The sequence below is a fragment of the Pseudonaja textilis genome, chromosome 1, assembly GCF_049901715.1.
Source record: "Pseudonaja textilis isolate UNSWEBS1 chromosome 1, rPseTex1.2, whole genome shotgun sequence".
NCBI classification, from domain to species: Eukaryota; Metazoa; Chordata; class Lepidosauria; order Squamata; family Elapidae; genus Pseudonaja; species Pseudonaja textilis.
In genome coordinates, this window is record NC_141990.1 from 241339995 (window position 1) to 241360533 (window position 20539).

At 38.4% G+C, this 20539-nt stretch overlaps 1 protein-coding gene across 3 annotated transcripts; it reads left to right on the forward strand.

The window, feature by feature from the left end:
* The first annotated feature begins 1170 nt into the window (after nucleotides 1-1170).
* Nucleotides 1171-18160, forward strand: WEE1 (WEE1 G2 checkpoint kinase). Of its 3 annotated transcripts, none has more exons than XM_026706469.2 (11): nucleotides 1171-1978; nucleotides 7489-7697; nucleotides 10160-10226; nucleotides 10322-10494; nucleotides 11567-11688; nucleotides 13070-13216; nucleotides 13576-13671; nucleotides 13759-13844; nucleotides 14009-14179; nucleotides 14271-14416; nucleotides 17041-18160. In XM_026706469.2, exons 1-11 carry the CDS (start codon nucleotides 1385-1387, stop codon nucleotides 17189-17191), a joined length of 1962 nt encoding a protein of 653 aa, XP_026562254.1. In that variant the 5' UTR covers nucleotides 1171-1384; the 3' UTR covers nucleotides 17192-18160. The 3 variants fall into 3 exon arrangements, with proteins under 3 accessions (XP_026562254.1, XP_087777216.1, XP_087777217.1); XM_087921090.1 differs by lacking the exon at nucleotides 1171-1978 and adding an exon at nucleotides 2479-2637; XM_087921091.1 differs by lacking the exon at nucleotides 1171-1978 and adding an exon at nucleotides 2626-2653.
* Nucleotides 18161-20539: the final 2379 nt, after the last annotated feature.

Sequence of the window (20539 nt, forward strand, 5' to 3'; positions counted from 1 at the left end):
TCTCAGCGCGACGACAACCTCACGCCCTCTTATGACAACTTGCTCTTTCTTTTCCCGGCAAGCCTTAAAAGTCCACCATTGCCCCTTGAGGCCGCTTTCGGCTCGATTTGTTTTTTTCGTTTTGGCTGGGAAGCCTGACCGCGGGCGCTTGCCTGTCCAGGCAGGCGAAAGTCGTCTGGAGTGGCTTTTCTCCTCGCAATCTCGAGTTTCCGTTTTCAGGAGGGACGAAACCCTTTAAACAGCTCAGCCCGAGGAACGTTCCCCTGCGGTTAACCGTTTGGAGGATACATTTTTATAACAGCGATCCAAATTCTATACGTAAACCGCAGAAAAACCGTTCTGGCTGCTTGTTAGCAGTTCCAGTGGGAAGCAGAAAAATAAAAAGGGCAAGAAAGCAATTAATTAATCAACGCCAATGCTACGGTCAACAGACGGACGCCCGTGACTGCAGGAACTAGGAAATCTGCCTAGAAATCTGAGGGAAAAGAGTCTACACGGGGCGCCTCATTTGTTTCATCGCAAACGTTAGCTTTGCACTTCGGTCAAGTTGGTCTACATCCGGAGTTTTGCGCCTCATTCTTTCGAAATGTAATCGATTCAATTTTTAGATGGTGGGGTTAAATCATTGCGGTCAGATTGGCAGTTTTTTCAGCTCAACCTCGTGAGGCTCGCTGAGCTTAAACGAGCGCTGATTCAGCTTCCTGGGCTATAAAACTGTTCGCCTCAGGCAGCAAAGCGCATCCAAAAGGAAAGAGGCCTTAAAACAAGTGGGAGATTGATGACACATATAATGACTAAAACGCGCAGTTTCGGGCCATTTTAGGTGCTGGGATTTCCATCTGAGTCAACCCCCTCGCAGGACCCACTTGAAGCCCTCCTTTATCTTTCCCTGCCTCTCCAGCGCGCTTTCCCCAAGATCAAATACTAAACTTCCAGCCACGTTTATGCCTTTCAAAAACTTTCCCCCTTTCTCTCAGACGGCAAACTCCCCCGCCCCCACCACACACGCTCACTCTAACCCACCAATAAACCAACCCCTCCCACTTTCACCCCCCGAATTCGCGCCAAATGATCGCTGATGTCATCACGTTAGGCCCCGCCTCTCGCCACTGGTGTTTTCAAACGGAGGGGGCGTGTGTGATTGGCCGGTGTGACCGGCACGTGACCAACGGTCGCGGGAAAGCCGCGGAGTCTGAACGGGCGACTCTGTGGGTCGGGTGGAGACCGCTGGAGGCTTTTTCGGACAAGCTGGGAACCTCGTCGGGTGACTGTGTGAACGCTCGCCGGAGGAGAGTCTGACCGCAGGGGGGCAGGATTTGGCCTGTCAAAGGCGCCTGTCTGAACGGCAGGGAGAGAAGAAGAGCGTGTACGATCTTCAGCCACCATGAGTTTCCTGAGCCGGCAGCAGCAGCCGCTGGCCACGGGGGCGCGGCGCCTGACGGTCCGGAGGGCTGCGGCCCCTATCCGGCAGAAACTGCTTTTCCCGGGCGGTGGAAGCGACTGCGAGGAGGAGGAAGAAGAGGAAGAAGGCGGCTATGAGGAGGAGGAAGAGGAGGGAGGCGGCAGCAGCGGCAACAGCACCGGGGAAGACTCGGCCTTCCAGGAAGCCGACTCTCCTCTTTCGGTCAGCCGTATCCCGGCCCGGCTGGAGCCTCAGCCACCGCACAACCCCGAAGAGGTTGGAAGAGAACTGGCCTCGACCGCGCTCCCGGGAGAGGAAGGGGACTCGTGGGAAGAGGAAGGCTTCGGCTCTTCGTCCCCGGTGAAATCCCCCGGAGCTTATTTCATGGCTGGCTCGCCGCGGCTGAAAGGTCCTCGCCGATTTTACGATCAGTCGTCGTCGCCGCCACCGCGAGCGGATACAATCCGGTACCGGGAACACCCGGATCCCGGTTCTCCTTTGCCCGAGTACCCCGGCACGCCGCCGCACAAGACCTTTCGCAAACTGCGCCTCTTCGATACTCCGCATACGCCGAAGGTGAGCGAAGAGGTTTAGCAGGGCAAGGGGCCCTGGAGGAAGACAATGGTGAGGGGGGCCGAGAAGGAGCGCCTCTTCCTTCTGCCGCCGGTGGAGGGCTGAGAGGAAAAGGGGCGTTTGGCCACTTCGGCGGGACTGCTTGCTGGATGCTTTTTGGGGGGCGGGGGGGCTAACCGAGAGTCGGAACCCTGTTTGGGTTGGTTTGGTTTGGTTTGGTTTGGTTTAGTTTCGTCCGAGCACGTGGGTGACGTGTGAACTTCAGGCGAGTTTAGTGGTCGATCTGTTTAGGTTTAGTTTAGGGTGATCCTCTGCCGGGCGGTTAGATCGTTTGGTTTCCTCTCTGACCATGACCTCTTGGCCTTTTGTGTGGTCAGAATAAAGTCGGTATTGTCTGGTTTAGGGGGAAAAAAAAGAATTGTTTTTCAAGGAAGACGGCAAGAGGCGCTCTTGGATTAACTGCCACGCCCCCTTTCTGCTTTGTCAGTTTTTCTGCGCAGGACATTTCAGAGGGATTATCCATTTGGTGCCAGACAGGTTTAGAGTCTTTCACTGAGGGTGCTTTCTGCTCTGTTAAAGGTCTCAAATGTTAACGAAGTGGGAAAGAAGCTGACCAATGCCAGCCAACCCATGTGGGCAAAGCAAAAGACTATTTTCAAGAAGTAAGATGAATCTGAGGTGGAGTTTTAACCTTCAGTCTGTTCAGCTGGGTCTTTCTCCTGTGTGTAATGATAAGGGTCATGTTTCACACGTACAGCTTCTCTCAGCATGCATTTGAATGTCCTACCTGCCACTTTACCTATTTTGCTGCAGGTAGCATTATAAGAGGCAGACAAGCTCTGCTAAATTTGAACTCATTGGGAGGATCTTTTAAATTCTGACAGCCCTTCATTTCTCAGTTCATAAATCAATGCCAAGAATAAGAGCAATTTTCCCCCCAGTGCCAAACCCTTGTATCATAATAGTTATGTAACAGATTTGCTTGCCTGTTACAAAAAACTTGGCATCTTGGTAAGGCCTGCCCACAGATTGTCAGTTAAGATTATGTAACTAAACTAAAATTTGTAATGAATTAATTTCCCCCCACATTGTGAAGTATGTGGTAAATCCACTACAATAGTCTAACAAAAGTACTCAACCTTTATGATCCTAATGCTGACCTTCTGGTTTGCTTAGTGATTTTGGAATGTTTACTTTCCTGAAAGAAATCAGATCAAGGATCACTCAGTATATATTAGGAAATCACCCTTTTTAAAAGAGAATAATGGAGAAAGTTTTGTGATTTTTCTAAGCAAAGCATCTACTTTAAAATGTGTAAAGCTTCTATGAAAGTTTATGTGAATTTTAAATTATAAAGAAATATGAGAGATATAAATGAGTTGATTTTGAAACCATAATTGTCTGCTTGTTCTGAGAGTGATGTATTGGTTTTTCTTTATTTTTATTAAGATATAATGGTCAAGTTGTACGATACTGTAGAATCAATATTTTTATAACTGCAGTTAATTTTCTGTTGATATTTTATGTATGAACTCTAAATTAGTAATAATAGCATATTATGAGGCTGTCATTTGTACTATAAAATTAATATTTTGCTGTCAGTACTGTATGTGTAAAATAATACCTTGAAAATGGAAGCCTATTTATTAGATATTCTGCCTTTTTTACTTTATAAATAACTCAAAGCGGTGAACATATGTTATACTCTTTCTTTCCCCAGAACAACCCTGTGAGGGAGGTTGGATTGATAATCACCCTGCTGGCTTTCATGCCTATTAAAATAATCTTAATGTTCCAAATGAATTTATACTTCTATTCTATCCTAGATATTTCAAGGCCTAAAACCAAAGGGACTGCAATCATTTTCAGTTGGATGTTGTGATACATATCTTCCATATGGCTTCTTTGGTGGCTGTCACTGGAGTGGTAGAACTGAAATATGGAGGTTTGATTTTTTTTGAGGAGTCAAATGCTTGTCCTAAGCTTTGCAGAGGCTCTAAACATATATGTTATCCCTTAACTTCACTTATACTAGGTATAAAAGACACTGTCAGTTTTCTGGAAAAAAATTACTTGTACCTAGTTTGGGAAATCACATATGTTGGAGATCAAAGTTTGCCTGCCTCAACCATAACAATGCCAAGGAGATCATTCATGATGTCCCAACAGTAGACAGGGCTGGGCTGCATATGATATTGCAATTTTCTGCAGAGCTTAACTAGCTGTTAATAATCATAAAATGACTATAAAAATGAAAATTATGCAGTAATCTGACAATATAAAGCTCAAATTATGAACAACACTAGTTTGGTCTTGCTGCAATTATAAGTCACAAATTAGGTACAGTATATGTCAAAAAGGGATCAGAGCTTAATGCTAAAAAGTGTTATATTCAGAATGTATTAAATATCACATGGCTGCTATGTAATGTTGCAACCATCATAAATGCATGCTGATTGCCAAGTCAAGGACCTGTAGTGGATTTGGCTGATCTCAAAAAGCTAAGCTTGTTAGCTCTGCTTATTACTTGGATGAAGACTCATTAGGATATTCTATAATTAATTGATTTCCTTTATTGTTACTAGTAGAAATTCTTATTTGTTGCTTGCTACATCAATATTTCATATTTATCAAGGTATTCAAAGCTTCAGTAAGTAGAACATACATAGAAGTAATATATATGCCAGAGGACTGGAAAAGAGCTGATATAGTTCTCATCTTCAAAAAAGGGGGAAAAATAGATTCAGGAAACTACAGACCTGTCAGCCTGACTTCAATACCAGGGAAGATTCTGGAAAAGATAATAAAGCAATGAATCAGCAAATACCTAGAAGCAAGCAAAATAATAACCAAAAGCCAACATACGAGTTTGTTAAAAACAGATCACGCCAGACTAAGTGGTGAAAAAAGTAAGGTTCTACATTTAAGCAAGAAAAATCAAATGCACAGATATAGTATATGTGGTACCTTGCTCAATAGTAGTAACTGTAAGAAGGATCTCGGAGTCTAGTGGACAACCATTTAAATATGAGCCAGCAGTGTGCAGCAGCTGCCAAAAAAGCCAACACAATTCTAGGCTGCATAAACACAGGGATAGAAATCAAGATCACATGAAGTGTTAATACCACTTTATAATGCCTTGGTAAGGCTACACTTGGAATACTGCATTCAGTTTTGGTTGTCACGATGTAAAAAAGATGTTGAGACTCCAAAAAGAGTGCACAGAAATAAATATGATTAGGGGACTGGAGTTTAAAACATGAAGAACGGTTGCAGGAACTGGATATGTCTAGTCTAATGAAAAGAAGGACTAGGGGAGACATGATAGCAGGGTTCCAATATCTTGAGGCTGCCACAAAGAAGAGAGAATCAAGCTATTCTCCAAAGCACCTGAGGGCAGGACACAAGCAATGGGTAGAAACTAATCAAGGAGAGAAGCAATTTAGAACTAAGGAGAAATTTCCTGTCAGAGCAATTAATCAGTGAATGACTTGCTTCCAGAAGTTGTGATTGCTCCAACACTGGAAGTTTTTAAAAAGATATTGGATACCCATTTGTCTGAAGTGGTGTAGGGTTTCCTGCCTAGACAAGGGGTTGGACTAGAAGACCTCCAAGGTCCCTTCCAACTCTGTTATTCTATTTATATATAAAGGTGTGCATCCATTCTCAGCCATGAGTGGATTTGTGTAGAATCAGAATATGTAATCTCATTGCTATGTATTTTAAATTTACTTAAACTGATGGAGATCTGAGTTGTAACATTTCTTCTGGCCAAATCTGTTATTGACAGAAAAGGTTCATGAAGGTTAGAGTATATAATTATTGCTGGAAATGTTAGATTCTTGTATATCAGTTCTGATTTTCCATATGGACATCTTCAAAGTGAGGGGGGGAAACGTTAAGCTTTTCTTAACTTATAAGTTTAGTTCTTGTATTCTATTCTAGGTTATTTGATTAAGTTGAGTGGAATCTTCTTCCTTTGGTTCTGAAAAATCAAAAATCAATCACTTAGAACACTAAACTACCCCACTCAACAAGTTCAGTAGAGTCAGTTCAGTTACCAGAAAGGACTTATTAAAAAAGCAGACAACAGAACAACAGAATACCACTAGTTATCATCTACAGCTCAAGCTACTGAAACACATTATGAGTAAGCTACAGCCTATACTGGACAATGACAATGTACATTTTCTGGTACTGATAGGCCCATGCTTACATATAGAGTAACATCTGTGAAGGACCTGAACTCCTGCAGCCAAGTGTAGAAACCGACTGACAAAATATGCCACATGTCCAGAAAGAAATTAAATGAGTTAGTGGGAAAGGCAGGCTTTCTCCACATGCCTTATGAGTCTCATGAGCAACAAGAAATTACAAGAGAAGAATGCAAGCATTAGTACACACTTTGCAATAAACCAGGTGTATACTTTGCTCCCATTTCCACATCAGCAGCACCAACAAGTACACACGATGAGGGACACTTTTACTTGTTCTTCCTGCAATGTGGTATATGCTGTCATTTGCTTCTGGATTCTACATAAGATAAATGGGCAAGCTTGCACAAAATAATTAATAGCTAAAGTTTGCTATCAGGACTCAAAACAAGGGGGCGGGGGTAAGTATATCAGAGCATTTTAAATCGTCCAGGACATTCTATAGCAGATCTCAGTGTGACTGTTTTGGAAAAGCAGAACTTTAACAGCATCCATGAGTGAAAACTCGCATGCATCAAAAAGTTTTAGGCAATGTCAGAAAGTCTCATCAGGCACATGGGTTTTAAACATAATTAATAATTGATGTAGTACTTGTAATCTGTTCCCTACTCCCCTAACTTTCTCCAATATAGTCTCATATCAGTCAGGCCATTTCATGCATTTGATGATGTAAGCAGCAGCTATACCTTTTACTAACATTTATTAATTAAAAACATTATTAGCACTTTTTATTCTTTTAAAGTTTTCCAAAATTTGCTAGAAATTTTCAATTTTTGTTTCATTGAAATAGATACTCTCATTGTGGCAATAATATCTTACATTTAAAAATTAGCCATTAGGAATAGTGTTCCTTCCAATTCAGAAAGAACAAGAAGGTAAGAGTAACATTTGTGAAGGACATGAACTCCTGTAGCCAAGTGTAGAAACTTTTATAAGCCTGTGTTTTACATGGCAGGATTTTCTGGTGAAAAAAAAATAGGATTTTATTGCTGGCTAGAAATTTTTAAAGACTTAATACTAAGCATGCATTATTGATGGTTTTTACAACGTGTCTTGGCTTCAGTTCCAATATGTACTGATAGAAAATGACTTCTCTGTCTGCTAAAATATCTAAAACTCATGGCTTTAATTGCAACTTAACTCTGAGAATATCTGCATATTTTTGGAATAACACCAGAAGCCAATTTCTGCTGTAGTGTGTCAGAAAGAAAGCACAAGGAACAGTTTATGACAAGAATATGGATGTATTACCTTTTAAATGCTCATTATTTTGTTAAATATATTGTATTGGTTTTTCAGAGTCTCCTTTGTCGAGCTGAAGGAATGGGCTCGAGTTCAGCTAAACTTCGAGGTGGCTCTCTCTTTATGAATGTTGGAAAACTAGTAAAACAGGAATGTGATATAGGACAAGCCCCTCATGTGAACATTAATCCCTTTACTCCAGACTCTCTCTTTCTTCAATCTTCAGTTGGACAGTGTCGAAGGAGAAAGAGAACACATTGGAATGAGTGAGTATCGAAACTGATCTTTGATACATCAGGGATATTTTTTTTAAAAAAAAATTTTTAACTGTTACTTGAGATCTTACAAAGTATAATTCTGAAACTTAGTGTCTTCCAGATGTGTTGCACAATCTGTATTATACTTAACAACGGTCTTGTTCTGCTATAATGTATTAAAATATAGTTCTTACAATCGCCAGCCAGAGACCTACCTTGAGAAAGAAAATGAATTTTGTCCATATCATCTTACTGATTCATGGTGAACAATGAGTAATAAATAGTTTTTAAAAGTATGAGTGGGAACAATAGATAATTTCTGTGGTTGTCTGAAAAGGTAAAAATAGGCGCTTAAAAGAATTTTAGGATTAAAGTAGATATAAGCCTGGTGTGCGTTATGTTTTATTTTATTTAAACTATGAACCTGAGATAAATTATAGCTGACTTTATACATTGAATTAAATCAAAATAGTTTGTTAAATCATTGACTTAATGTATACATTTAAGTATTGTTTATAAAATATGGTTTATGACATATGTGAAATCTGTTATTGTATTTTGAATCATGGTTTCAGTGTTCAGACTATGATTTAGCAAAACATTTCAAATCATCTATATTGAAAGTAACAACGACTTAAAGTCAGGGGTGGGATTCTACTGGTTTGGGCCGGTTCTATAGAACTGGTTGTTATGATTCTGTGCAGTTTGGAGAACCGGCAAATCGTGCCCTTGGCTGGCCCCTCCCCACCCAGTCCTTATCGTGCACGCAAAACATTGTGCACATGTCCAACATCGCTGACTGTGTTCTTCCCTGACCAGTCACTCCTTAAGGTATTTCTTTTTTTCACCTCTGGACGATCAGCTGTTCCTATGATCAGCTGTGCCAGGATTCCCCTCGCTGCCTTACTGCTTTGCCCAGGAGGCTTCCCTGGGGCCAAGGAAGGCAAAAAAATGGAGGGGAGGGGGCGCTGTGCCCCCTCCATTTTTTGCCTTCCCTGGGCCTCAGGGAAGCTTCCTGGGAGCAAAAAATGCCCCCTTCAGGAGGCTTCCCTGAGGCCCAGAAGGCCCCAAGACAGAGTGCAGGGGGTTGCTGCATGTCCATTCCCCCACATGCTCAATTGTTTTCCTTCCTGAGCTCCAGGGAACCCTTCTGGGAGCAAAAACACCCCCCAGAGGCTTTCCTGTGGCCCAGAAGGCCCAAAAAATGGAGGGGGGTGCTGCAAAAAAAACAATCACGCCCACCCAGTCACATGGCCATCCTCACCTAGCCATGCCCACAGAACCTGTTGTTACAAAATTTGAATCCTACTCCTGCTTAAATACCAGTATATTTACAATGAAGCTCTCACTTTGTACAATGGTGCAGAAAAGGAAAGCTAAATGTTAGTTAACAAGAAAATAGACCCCAGTTCAATGATGGCTAACCTTTTCGTCGTTGCGTGCTGAAAGCGCGCGTGTGTGCATGCATGCATGCACACGCATGCATGCCTGCACTCTAATGTGTGTGCCCCCTGCACATAAGCACACTCTCCCTGTGCTCCCCCACCCCCCTGCACATGACTCCCCCAGTGTGCACCTCTGTACATGCGCACGTCTCCCACACGTGCCCTGCTCTTGCACAAGTGTGGCAGATACCTGACAATCAGCTGGCTGGCGGGAGGGTGCATGCATGTGCAGTGGACCTGATCTGGGGCAATGGCTCGCATGCCAGCAGAGATGGCTGTGCGTCCACTTCTGGCACAAGTGCCATAGGTTCGCCATCATGGCTCTAGTTTATGGAACATAACGGAATTCTGGCTAAACCAGAATGGAAATGGACCCCCACCTCCCCCCAAAAAGTTAAGTTCATGAAGCTAGGAGTAATAGTCAAAACAAAATCATTATTAAAATGTGTTACTGTTACCAAAATTGCTGTATGTTTAGCTTCGTTGCTTGGATTATTGAAGCCATAGTTTTCTATGTTTACTCTTAAGCTATTAACTCCACAGATGTGGAGATAAAGAGACATGGGATATTATACAGTATATCAGGAGAGACGTACTGATTGGTTCTTGGTTAAGAATTGCTAGCATTAATGATCTTATTGTTTAAGAAAGGAGCTTATGGCCTAGTTTTTCTCTATGGATCAGATTTCTATTTTTATTTATTCAAAACATTCAAAAATAAATTGCATTTTGTTGATTTTATATTCCTATTTTTTTTTCTTTTAAAGAATTCCATTCTTCACTTATCTTTTTCACTGCTTCACAGAGATAGCCTACTCTGGTCAAATGTTGTGGTATCAGCATAATACAGTAAGAAACAATCCTACCTAGAGGAGTGAATTTCATTTAAGATTCTCTGTACTCCTAGCATTATTCTTGCCCATATGTCCCATATTCATCTTGCCTCTGAATGAATGATGTATTACTTACAAAAATTTATTGGAAAGTTAAGATTTCATTGTATTTCTGTATATTTTTATATTTTAGCTCCTGTGATGAGGACATGGAAGCAAGCGATGGAGAACTGGAGGATGAAACTGTCAGACCTGCCAAGGTAAAATAAAAGAAATTCCATAAAACCACCTATTTCTAAATAAACACATTTCAGTGACCTTGGATTTAGCAGTATTTATGTTTACATAATTTTAGCGGATCAGCATAACAGAAAGCAATATGAAATCTCGATATGCCACAGAATTTCATGAATTGGAGAAGATTGGTTCTGGTGAATTTGGTTCTGTATTCAAATGTGTGAAAAGACTTGATGGTTGCATCTATGCAATAAAGCGATCTAAGAAACCATTGGCTGGCTCAGTTGATGAGTAAGTATTAGTAACAATTTAAATGCAAAGTATTTTGTGTTATATTTTGCTTCTGTGCCCATAACTCATTTAAAGATTTATAATAATGTTTCTGCAATTAAGTTAATGAATTGTACTTTTAAAATGTATAATTGTATCTTTATGGAGATTCTCAATTATCCAGGTCATGGTTGTCCCAAAGGTGCTTTTTTCAAGGGGCAACTGGACTTTCTGGTTTTTCTTTGAAGATGTTTTGCTTTTCACTCAAGAAGCTTCTTCAGCTCTCCTTACCACCCAGTCAGAGTTGAAGAAGCTTCTTGGATGAGAAATAAAACGTCTTCAGAGAAAAACCAGAAAGTCTAATTGCTTCTTGAAAAAAGCACCTTTGGGTTGTATAGTTGTGCATATCATTTTTGTATCAAAATAATTAATATAGATCCACTAATATATTTGGAACAATCCTAAATATAACTGACTCTATAGTAGCTCCTTTCTAGAGATGTACAAAATGTTCCATGAACAGATCAGTCACTTTTATGTTTCCTGGCATGGTTTCAGAATACAGATGTTCTGAGCTGTGGTAATGGAAAAGGGGAAGACTGTTAGTAGTAGGTAAGGAAGTTGTCCAGAAAGATTGGGGCACAGGATAGTTACACCAATTGAGCAAGTTGCAATTAAATGCAAAGTGCAGTTCCCGAGAAAAAGCAAGAATCTAGAAAAATTAGGGGCTGGGGAAAACTGGCACATAGGCCATGTAAAAAAAGTAGGAAAAAGGATAAGGAGCACCAGGCTTGCCATACTTACCATATTAGACCTTTTCAAATTTTGTTCTGGGATTTGGTTTGGCCCTACCTGAAATGGGTCAAGCATACCTCTAATTCATAAATGTGTTCACCTCATGCAAGAAACATTGTTTCCTGTACATTTCTTTGTATTTGATTGAAGTTTTATCTAAATTACATAACATGATTGCATTATGCAGAATAATTTTTAAAAAGTATTACTTTACTGAAATGACCAGAATTCTATCTATTTGACAACTTAATATTTGATAATAACTTTTGGTGAAATTGTTTTTTTCCCAATATGATAGGCAAAATGCTCTTAGGGAAGTTTATGCTCATGCAGTTTTGGGACAGCATTCACATGTAGTGAGATACTTTTCTGCTTGGGCTGAAGATGATCATATGCTTATTCAGAATGAATATTGTAATGGTAAGTAAGCTTTTGTTCCAATGACTAGAAAAATACCTATAGTAGGTTGTTAAGCAAGTGGCTTAGAAAGGTAAATATTTATTGCCTGTTACAGATTTGTCAATCCTTGTTACCTTAAAATAAAAGCTCTTAAAAGATTTAGTAAGGATTGCGGATTTCAGTTTCAGAATTTGTACAGGTTTTTGTGTGATTACAATTACGACAGAGCGGAACAAAAATGGAAGAACTATCATACATTAAATCATCAAAGCTGAATTATAATAAAATTATGCATATTAAATAAAATGAGACAGGAAGCTATTTTTTCAAATATTAAAAGAAAAACATTTCTTCTCCTGAGCTAGGAATAGTTGTCTATTTTGCTTGATGGGTCTATCTATCAAGGCTGATTATTTCAAATTTCCTTATTAAAAAAATAAAAAAAGAGTAATACTGTAATTGACTCATGTGCTTCAGGTTCAACTGAAACTGTAAAATTAAATATTGAAATACATTTTCTCTGCTGCTAATTTTGTTTTATATTAATTGTGAGGGACTCCAGTTATACCCCTCAAAACATACCTATTAAAGCGTCAACTTTTATTCCACAATGGAAATGTAGGATCATCTAACAACCAGGGATTCATATGGAAGCCAGAATTATAACTTCTCTATGTCTTACTACTACTTAGTTTTCTTGTGGGCATGCCACAGCTCTGCACTGTGATTTCCTTATTTTTTTTCTTGCCTTCTGCTCCAGTGATATATTTTAACAATAGGCAGGATTTCAGCCCAGCCAATGGAAATAGTCGCACATAGCATCTATGAGGCATCTATTGATTCATCCCTAATGTAAAATAACATAAAACAGAGGAAACATTTGAAGCTTTTTATAAAAATTACACAGACTGTACAAGCAAACCTGACTCTTAATTTACACAAAAGGAAATGTTTTCTTTGTGTATCAATAATTGTTAAATATTCCAAATGTTTTATATACATTCATGAGCATCATTTAGACAAAACCTAGTTAATATTAATGTTAATATCTCCTGATTGCATATGAGTTAGAGAAGCCTAAAAAGAGTGTGTTTCTCTAATACTACATAACAAAATTTCCTTGTGCTACTTATATCTAGTTAGCAAGAATATAAAGTCTAAGTTATAGTTCCTATTTCTTGATTGTGAACTCAGTAGTGATCTTAACCACATGTGCTTGGAGCTGTTTGGAGAAGCGTGGCATAGAAATACCAGCAATAAACAAATCCATTCTGTAAGTCTATGGCTTCTATCAACATTATAAAGCCAAATATTTTAAAGAACAATTATTAAATATTACATGCTAAAAAATAAAAAACAGGGTGTTTTTTAATCCTTTAATATGATTTAATTTTATATTCAGGTGGCAGTTTAGCTGATGCTATAAGTGAAAACTATAGGAATATGCGTTACTTTGGTGAACCAGAACTGAAAGATTTGCTGCTACAAGTTGCTCGTGGTTTAAAATACATCCATTCAATGTCACTGGTGCACATGGATATAAAACCTAGTAAGTACTATAAAATCTGATGACTTCTGCATTGTAAGGATTTGTTATTTTTCCATGATGAACATATATGTACAGTAGTATCAAAATGAATAGTGAACCACACCTTAGCAACTGAAACTTTTCAAATCTAACTACAGAATACAGTGCAAAAGTTCTTTTTTTGAAACATGTGGTTGGCCAACTGTTGTATTTGTTTTGGAAATATTTTTGTTAGATTAAGTTTGCTTGTCTTTAAAGGTTTGGCTTCTTTCCAAGGAAGCTGTTAATACTAGTGTACATTACTCAAAGAGGCACAAGGGAGCAGTGAGAATTTTACCTCTGAAATTAGATACATTTTTTATAATTTTATTCCTTGGCAGGTAATATCTTCATATCTAGGACCTCAATTCCAACTGCTACATCTGAAGAAGGAGATGAAGATGAATGGTCATCTAGCAGAGTTGTTTTCAAAATAGGTAGGAAATACCAGAATTATATCTATTAATGCCAATCTTGTTTAATTTTGAGAAAGTAATTTTTTATCCTTTACTGTTTTAATATAGGCGATCTTGGTCACGTCACTAGAATAGCCAGTCCTCAGGTAGAGGAAGGAGATAGTCGCTTTCTTGCCAATGAAGTTTTACAAGAGGTAATGTAATTTTAAATTATGACAAAACAACTAACTTTGAGTATCAATCTTGATTTGATTTATAGAAGGATTGTTTCAGATTTCTATCCTATAAACAAGAGCTGGAATATAGGGAAGAAAGATTGTTTAATTTGGTGTCTTTTGTATGGTGATTTTTTTTCCAGAACTATAATTACTTGCCAAAAGCGGATATTTTTGCATTGGCATTAACTGTTATATGTGCTGCTGGGGCTGAACCATTGCCAGCCAATGGGGATCAATGGCATGAAATTCGACAAGGAAAACTACCCAAAATCCCACAAGTCCTTTCTCAAGATTTGTTAGACTTGCTAAAAGTAAGTTTAAGCATATATAGCAACAAACTACATATTTCCTTCATATGTGAAGAAGAAAACAGTAATCAAATGGACCTTCAATCTATTTCAGGTTATGATAAATCCTGACCCAGAGAAAAGGCCCTCAGCAGTAGCTCTAGTTAAGCATTCTGCATTGTTATCCACTGCGAGAAAGAGCGCTGAGCAACTACGAATAGAACTGAATGCTGAAAAGTTCAAAAACTCTTTGTTGCAGAAGTAAGTTTAATCTATATACTATGCCTATTTTAAAGTACTGAGGAATACTATTGATAGTAAACAACTGTCTAACAAAATAAAGAGGTGTGCAATTTTTCTGAAGCATTAATACAAAGGGATCTGAACTAGAACATCAATATTTTGGCTTCAGAAATATAACTTAGGATGCCATTACAGAAGGTTGGAGTGAAACTGTGATTTCTAAGTGTTTAAAGACAATGTGTTCACTTGCTGTGAAAAGATCTTTGGGCTCCCAATAAGAAGAAAATGGATAGGGGTTTTTGTTTTGTTTTTTTGCAAGAGGCATGTTTATATCATCTTTTTTTAAAAGAACGATGTAGAGACAAGCAAAAGTCCATCCTGGCTTCCATCCCTGGAAGATGGATGGTTTTCTAAAGTATTATCAGTATAGTTGATGGAATCAAAATCCAAAGGTAATTTACAGAATGTAAATAGAATACTATAATCAGAAGGAAGGTGAGAATTCAGTGAATGTTCTAGTTGAATGTGAAAATTATTCATATGAGCAGCATGCCAGGTTGCACCATGAAAATCAAAAGAAAACAAGTTATCTGTAGCTTACTTTATCAATGAAGCTTGAAATTGATAATTTAAAGGAAGTGCCTCCAGTGCCAGAAATAGCATGCTTTTCAGTTTTAATAAATTGAGATTCTCTCATGGATAATGGTATCTGTACAAAATTGTATTGGTGAAACTTAAAAAGCTTTTCAAATTTTAGTAGGAAATATCCCCCGTCCTGCATATATCCTGAAACTCATCCACAGTCCCCTCATTCATCTGTTGTTTTGGCAGCAAAGGATCTTGTTTTTCCTTTTAGCTTTATTACAAGATTCTTATCTCGCTCCTCCCTGCCCAAAAAAAGTTCTGATTGTTTTTTTGGTGGGTGGAGGATCTGTGATTTTTTTCCAGTAGGGCTCTTAAAGGAGACCTGACTGGCTTAAAATTGCAAAGTTTTACAGGTAGTCCTCAACTTACAACCACAGTTGAGCCCAAAATTTATATTGCTAAGCATGACAATTAAGTGAGTTTTGCCCTGTTTTGCCATCTTTCTTGCTACAGTCATTAAGTGAATCACTGCCATTGTTAACTTAGTAACATGGTTATTAAGGGAATCTGGCTTCTCCATTGACGTTGCTTGTCAGAAGATGATCACATGATCCTGGGACACTGCAATGTCAGAAATAAATGCCAAACAACTGAATCTTGGTCACATGACCATGGGGATGCTGCAACAGTCATGTGTGAAAAATGGTTTTTTCAATGCTGTTGTAACTTTGAAAGGTTACTAAATGAAAGGTTATAAATTGAGCACTACTTGTATAGGCTTATTGCAGCCCTTTCTCCTTCCTTTTTGAAAATGTACTAAATGTGATATAAAATGTCCAGTGCCAAGTGCGTTAAAGTTGGGATAAATTTAGACTGAGGCTGAATTTTAGAAAAAAGTGTAAAGCAGAGTATTACAGAATATGCAAAACAATATTGGGGAATAAAAGTAAGACAACAAGCTAAAACATTGGAGTTAGTATGGAGATAGCAGTTGGTTTGACAGTTGCTGACAGCCTCATGAAGGATTGAACCACAATAGTATTTCAGTGATTTAACTAACCTAAGTTAGGGCTAATTCCTGAAAACTCTCCATTAGAGCCTGGCAGTCCAGGGCAAGTAGGAAGGAAGAGAAGCAGTTGGTGAGTGTCAAGACTTGAATATTTCATCGGTGACAGCAGCAGGAGAACAGCCTTGGTATGGGGAGGAAGAAGCAGCACGAATGTAGTCAGGCTGCTTCCAAAATACATATGAAGGCTGGAACATCTTTCTAGCATTAATAGTGACATTTGAATTGGAGCCTTGCCTGGTAAGCTGCTGGTTTGCTGTTGGGCAGAGCAAGGCTGTTTGGGGGCTACTTAAGAACAAAGTTGGACTTAGTTTGAAAACTGGGATGGAGTTCTGTGCAGAGTTCTTCAAATAGTTAGATCTCTGGAGGTATAGCCAGGGTGATTTGACTTTTGGACTTCAGTGGTGGATTAAAATAGAAAATTGGATATCATCTTTCATGTGAGAAGTGGAAGGATGAATAAATGAGTTGGAGAGCCATAATCAAGGTGGTGTATATTGGGAAAGGATTGCTCTGAGAGGATTATATTGAGAGTGGTAAGAGGGATCCTTGTTGGCCATGGAAGGAATGTTAATTATGTAAGAGAATGGTGGGGTGGTTAGGGTGAGACTGAATATTTGTGATTTGGGATGTTCTTGTATTTTTTGTGTATATGGCTAGTGGTAGGAGTATGATTGAGAGAGTTTTTTTCTTGGGATGGTGGGCACAAGAGAGAGTAAAACTGGTTGTGAAGAGTCAAGGGACATAAAAAGGGGATGTTCTTCCATAGGAAGAGAGATCAAATTAAAGATGGTGTGAAAAGAACTAACGTAGCCCAAATGTACAGTGTTATGAATTGCTGCATCTCCAATTAATCATGTTGTAGAAGAAGTAAAATATGTAGCAACGCCACTTATGTTATACCTTTGTTTCCGATTCTTTATAATGATTTTAGTTACAATTTCTGCAATATTATCTGAAGGGGAAATAACAGATTTTTACCTCTTTACAGGGAGTTGAAGAAAGCACAAATGGCAAAGGCAGCTGCTGAGGAGCGAGCACAATTTACAGATCGAATGACAACTAGATCTACAGCACAGAATAGAATTGCTCGTCTTACTGGGAAAAAAATGAATCGCTCAGTTAGTCTCACAATATACTAATGACTCTATTTCATAAACTGACAAAGGAAGATAATTGATTATTGCTGGATTGAATTAGGAATAGAAGAGAGGAGTCTGTTTCTAAGTTTCTATTTAATCATTGGCAATGGTTTTATAAAGAAGCCTTATGCAATTTGAATTTTACAAGATGCAGTTAAACAATTATCTTTTTCTCTGCTTCTCCCAATATTTAGAAGTTATGTTCAAGATCTTCATTTTCTGGAAAAATAGCCACCGCCAAGTGAAATGGATTTCTCCTCAGTGCTGTGCACTCCCTAAATTTATTCTAGAGGGTTTAGGATTGTGAGGAAAGAGATTCTCTTGAGTAGATTTGGGAGATTGTTTTGTGAAATTGAAGAAAGGGAGATCCCAATGCACAAAGGAAGGCTGCTCAGAAAACACTGGATGGAGCCACTGCTGAACAGGCTTTTGACTATAGTATATATTATATCATCCAGAGCCAACCATTGGAATGGTGTGCTGCTTTTTAGTTTTAATGCATTGTTAGAAAAGGCGTTTTCCTGATAATATAAAGAATTACTTTATAAATTGCTCCATCAGGCATGGAGATAAGAAGTGCCATGGAGAAAGTCTAAAGGACAACAAGCCAAACCATACCTGGGGTCAGGTAAACCTGTTGTGAATTTTATTCGTGGATTCAACTGGGAGCACTTTGTTAGGCATTGTTGCAAACCACAGGAGTAACCTTGTGGATACATGCCATGTGAAACTGCTGCTATTTTTAGTTTGTCTTGCTGTAAACTGTAGCATTAAAACAATCATTGTGTTAGTGGGCTTTCTTTTTAAAAATTATGTGAAAAAATACCAGAGTTGCTCTAGCGAAAGCAGCTTCCTTCTTTGAAGCTAGTGTACTGTGTACAGAAACAGCACACCAATTTTATATTTGAATTACATTGTTAGTGTAAATGTCTTTTTTATAATTGTTCCTAATAAAAGTTGTCAAGTTAATTCCTCTTTCTTTTCTACCTTCTCTTCCCTCCTCTATTAATATGTGAATGTCACTGTTCATATGTTTCACTATTTGTACATAAGTATACTGTTTTAACATTTTTCAAATAACTGTATATAGCTGTTACATTGTACAACATAAAAGCTGTAGTTTGCAATTTCAGAAGATCCTATTCAAATTTATTTCAATTTTAGTTAAGAGAAGAATATAATCGGTACCCTAGTAATCTGTTTCAATATTGCCCAAATAGATGCTATCTATTACTGGCTTTTTGGTTTAAACCAGTTTCCTACTTGAATGTTTCACTCTGTTTTTAATTAGCATTGCATCAAAATATTAAAGTGCCACTTGGAAATTAACATTGTCTTTTTTGCGGGAAAGTGGTCAGTTACAAAGATTACACCTGTACCATTCTAGAAAAACATTCCTAGGTCTACTTAGGCCCACTGATGCAGTCCTGCTGTTCTGGGCAGTATGTCTGCTGAGGTAATGTCTGATGCTTTCGAGACAGGATGTGGCTTTCAGTATTCTTCATTTCATCCTGGATGTGTACCAGTTACACCGTATACATCTCCTAGTTAGATAGATGCAGGAAATAGTAAGTCATCCTATTAAGATTGTCTCTTAAAAATCCTAACTTTCATAGATTATCATCAAAATACTTGGGATAAAACATGACTTTTGGCTGTGCTTGTACTAGTCAGAAATACCAACAATGGTTAGTACCATCTTTAGCAAGAAGATAAGCCGTAATCAAAGATAAATATATATCTATATAGGTCCAGCTGGTGGTGTGTGTGTGTGTATGCGTGTAGAGAGGGGGAGAGAGAGTTACTGTTACACACCAGTGAATGGCGATGATGAAGGAACTAGAGCATATTTATTTGATTTATATCCTGCTTTTTAAATATAAGCTAAGGCTGCTAACTTATTGTTCTGTTGCAAATGAAATGATGAGAGCATATATGAAAACTATGAGCCAGTTCAAGTTCTAAAAATTAATGAGATTAGTCACTGGTGAATATCTGCTTAGAAAAAGAACTGTTCTCACTTGGTAATAGAAATACAATATTAATATGATGTGGGTAAACTTACAAAAGGAATGAATAAAAATATTAAAATGTTGATGAAATATTGAAACAATGAAAGATAAAAGGATAATGAGAGATCCTAATTGTTTGACAGACTATTTGGTAGCATGAGGAGTCTCTTTGAAAAAACCCGGAAGAACTGAAAGAAATGAGTCAATAGTATATCTAGGAAAGTGTGGCAATATTCATTTCCCAAAAGAGTGAATTGAAGAGAAGGTGTGGAAGTTGCTTGGGGCTGGAAAAAAAAGATTGCAATAGAGTTTAATGGACTTGTGCTATTGGGAGGTAGGAAAAGGGATGCTGGATGTAATTCTGAAATGAAAGACTATGGGGGGAAAAAAAGTCCTCACTGAGTGGAACTGGGACTAGCAACACCATCATTAAACAACATGATCCTGCTCAGCTTAGTATTGGTCCAGTCACAGTCATCAAGTGAATCACCACAGGTCATTAAGTGTGACATGAGAGTGCAACCTATGACTTCCTGCCAGCTTCCCCATTGATTGTTGGAAGCCAACTGTGAAAGTTGCAACTTGTGATCGTGTGACCAGGAAACACTTGTAAATGCCCAAATCATGATTGTGTGAGTGGGAATGCTGCCACAACTGCAACTTCAAGGACTGATTGTAAGTATTTTTGTTCATTAAGATTGAAAAAAATTCAGATGTTTTGGAAGTGGGTGAGGAATAAACAAGGAGACTCTCAAAACAAGTGCCAATGGAATTGAAAACGATAACGATTTGGGATAAAATTGAAATAAGGGGTTCTAAAGATATATTTTGTTGACTTGTTTGGGAATTGTATGTTAAAGATGAATAAAAATGAATGTTAAAATGTATCACCAGGAGAGAAAAAAGATTTGAAAATGTTGGTAGATAATGTATGGTTGGTAAAGTTTCAGGAATAGCTATAATTGGAGGAATGTTAAATAGGGATATGGCTCACTTATGAAACAACTCTTAGCTTGTTTAATGTGCATTTACCAATCGGGATTTAAACAATAGTCCTTTTATTTCCCTATACAAATGAATGGGAAAGTAACAAGATTGAAAGTAAAAACTACAGAAACGAAGCAGAATTCCAGCTGAAGGGTATTGAGGTGACAACAAAATGTGGGAAGTGCAGTGCAGCATGTGCAGACCAGAATTTTGTTCTCTTGTCCATTGAGAAATCTACGATTATAAGTTGTACTTGATTAAGAGAAATTGCATAAAGCAAATAGATTGGAAGTGTGGAATGTTTTGAGCAACTGAGAAATTGAAGTTTGGTTGCCAAATATAGTAAGGG

What these genes read in the sequence shown, in the direction of transcription:
- WEE1 (XM_026706469.2), top strand. Translation starts at nt 1,385, where the DNA reads ATGAGTTTCCTGAGCCGGCAGCAGCAGCCGCTGGCCACGGGGGCGCGG. An exon ending in CAGAGTTGTTTTCAAAATAG is followed by an intron (nt 13,672 to 13,758) that starts GTAGGAAATACC and finishes GTTTTAATATAG; the next exon opens with GCGATCTTGGTCACGTCACT. An exon ending in CCAATGAAGTTTTACAAGAG is followed by an intron (nt 13,845 to 14,008) that starts GTAATGTAATTT and finishes TTTTTTTTCCAG; the next exon opens with AACTATAATTACTTGCCAAA.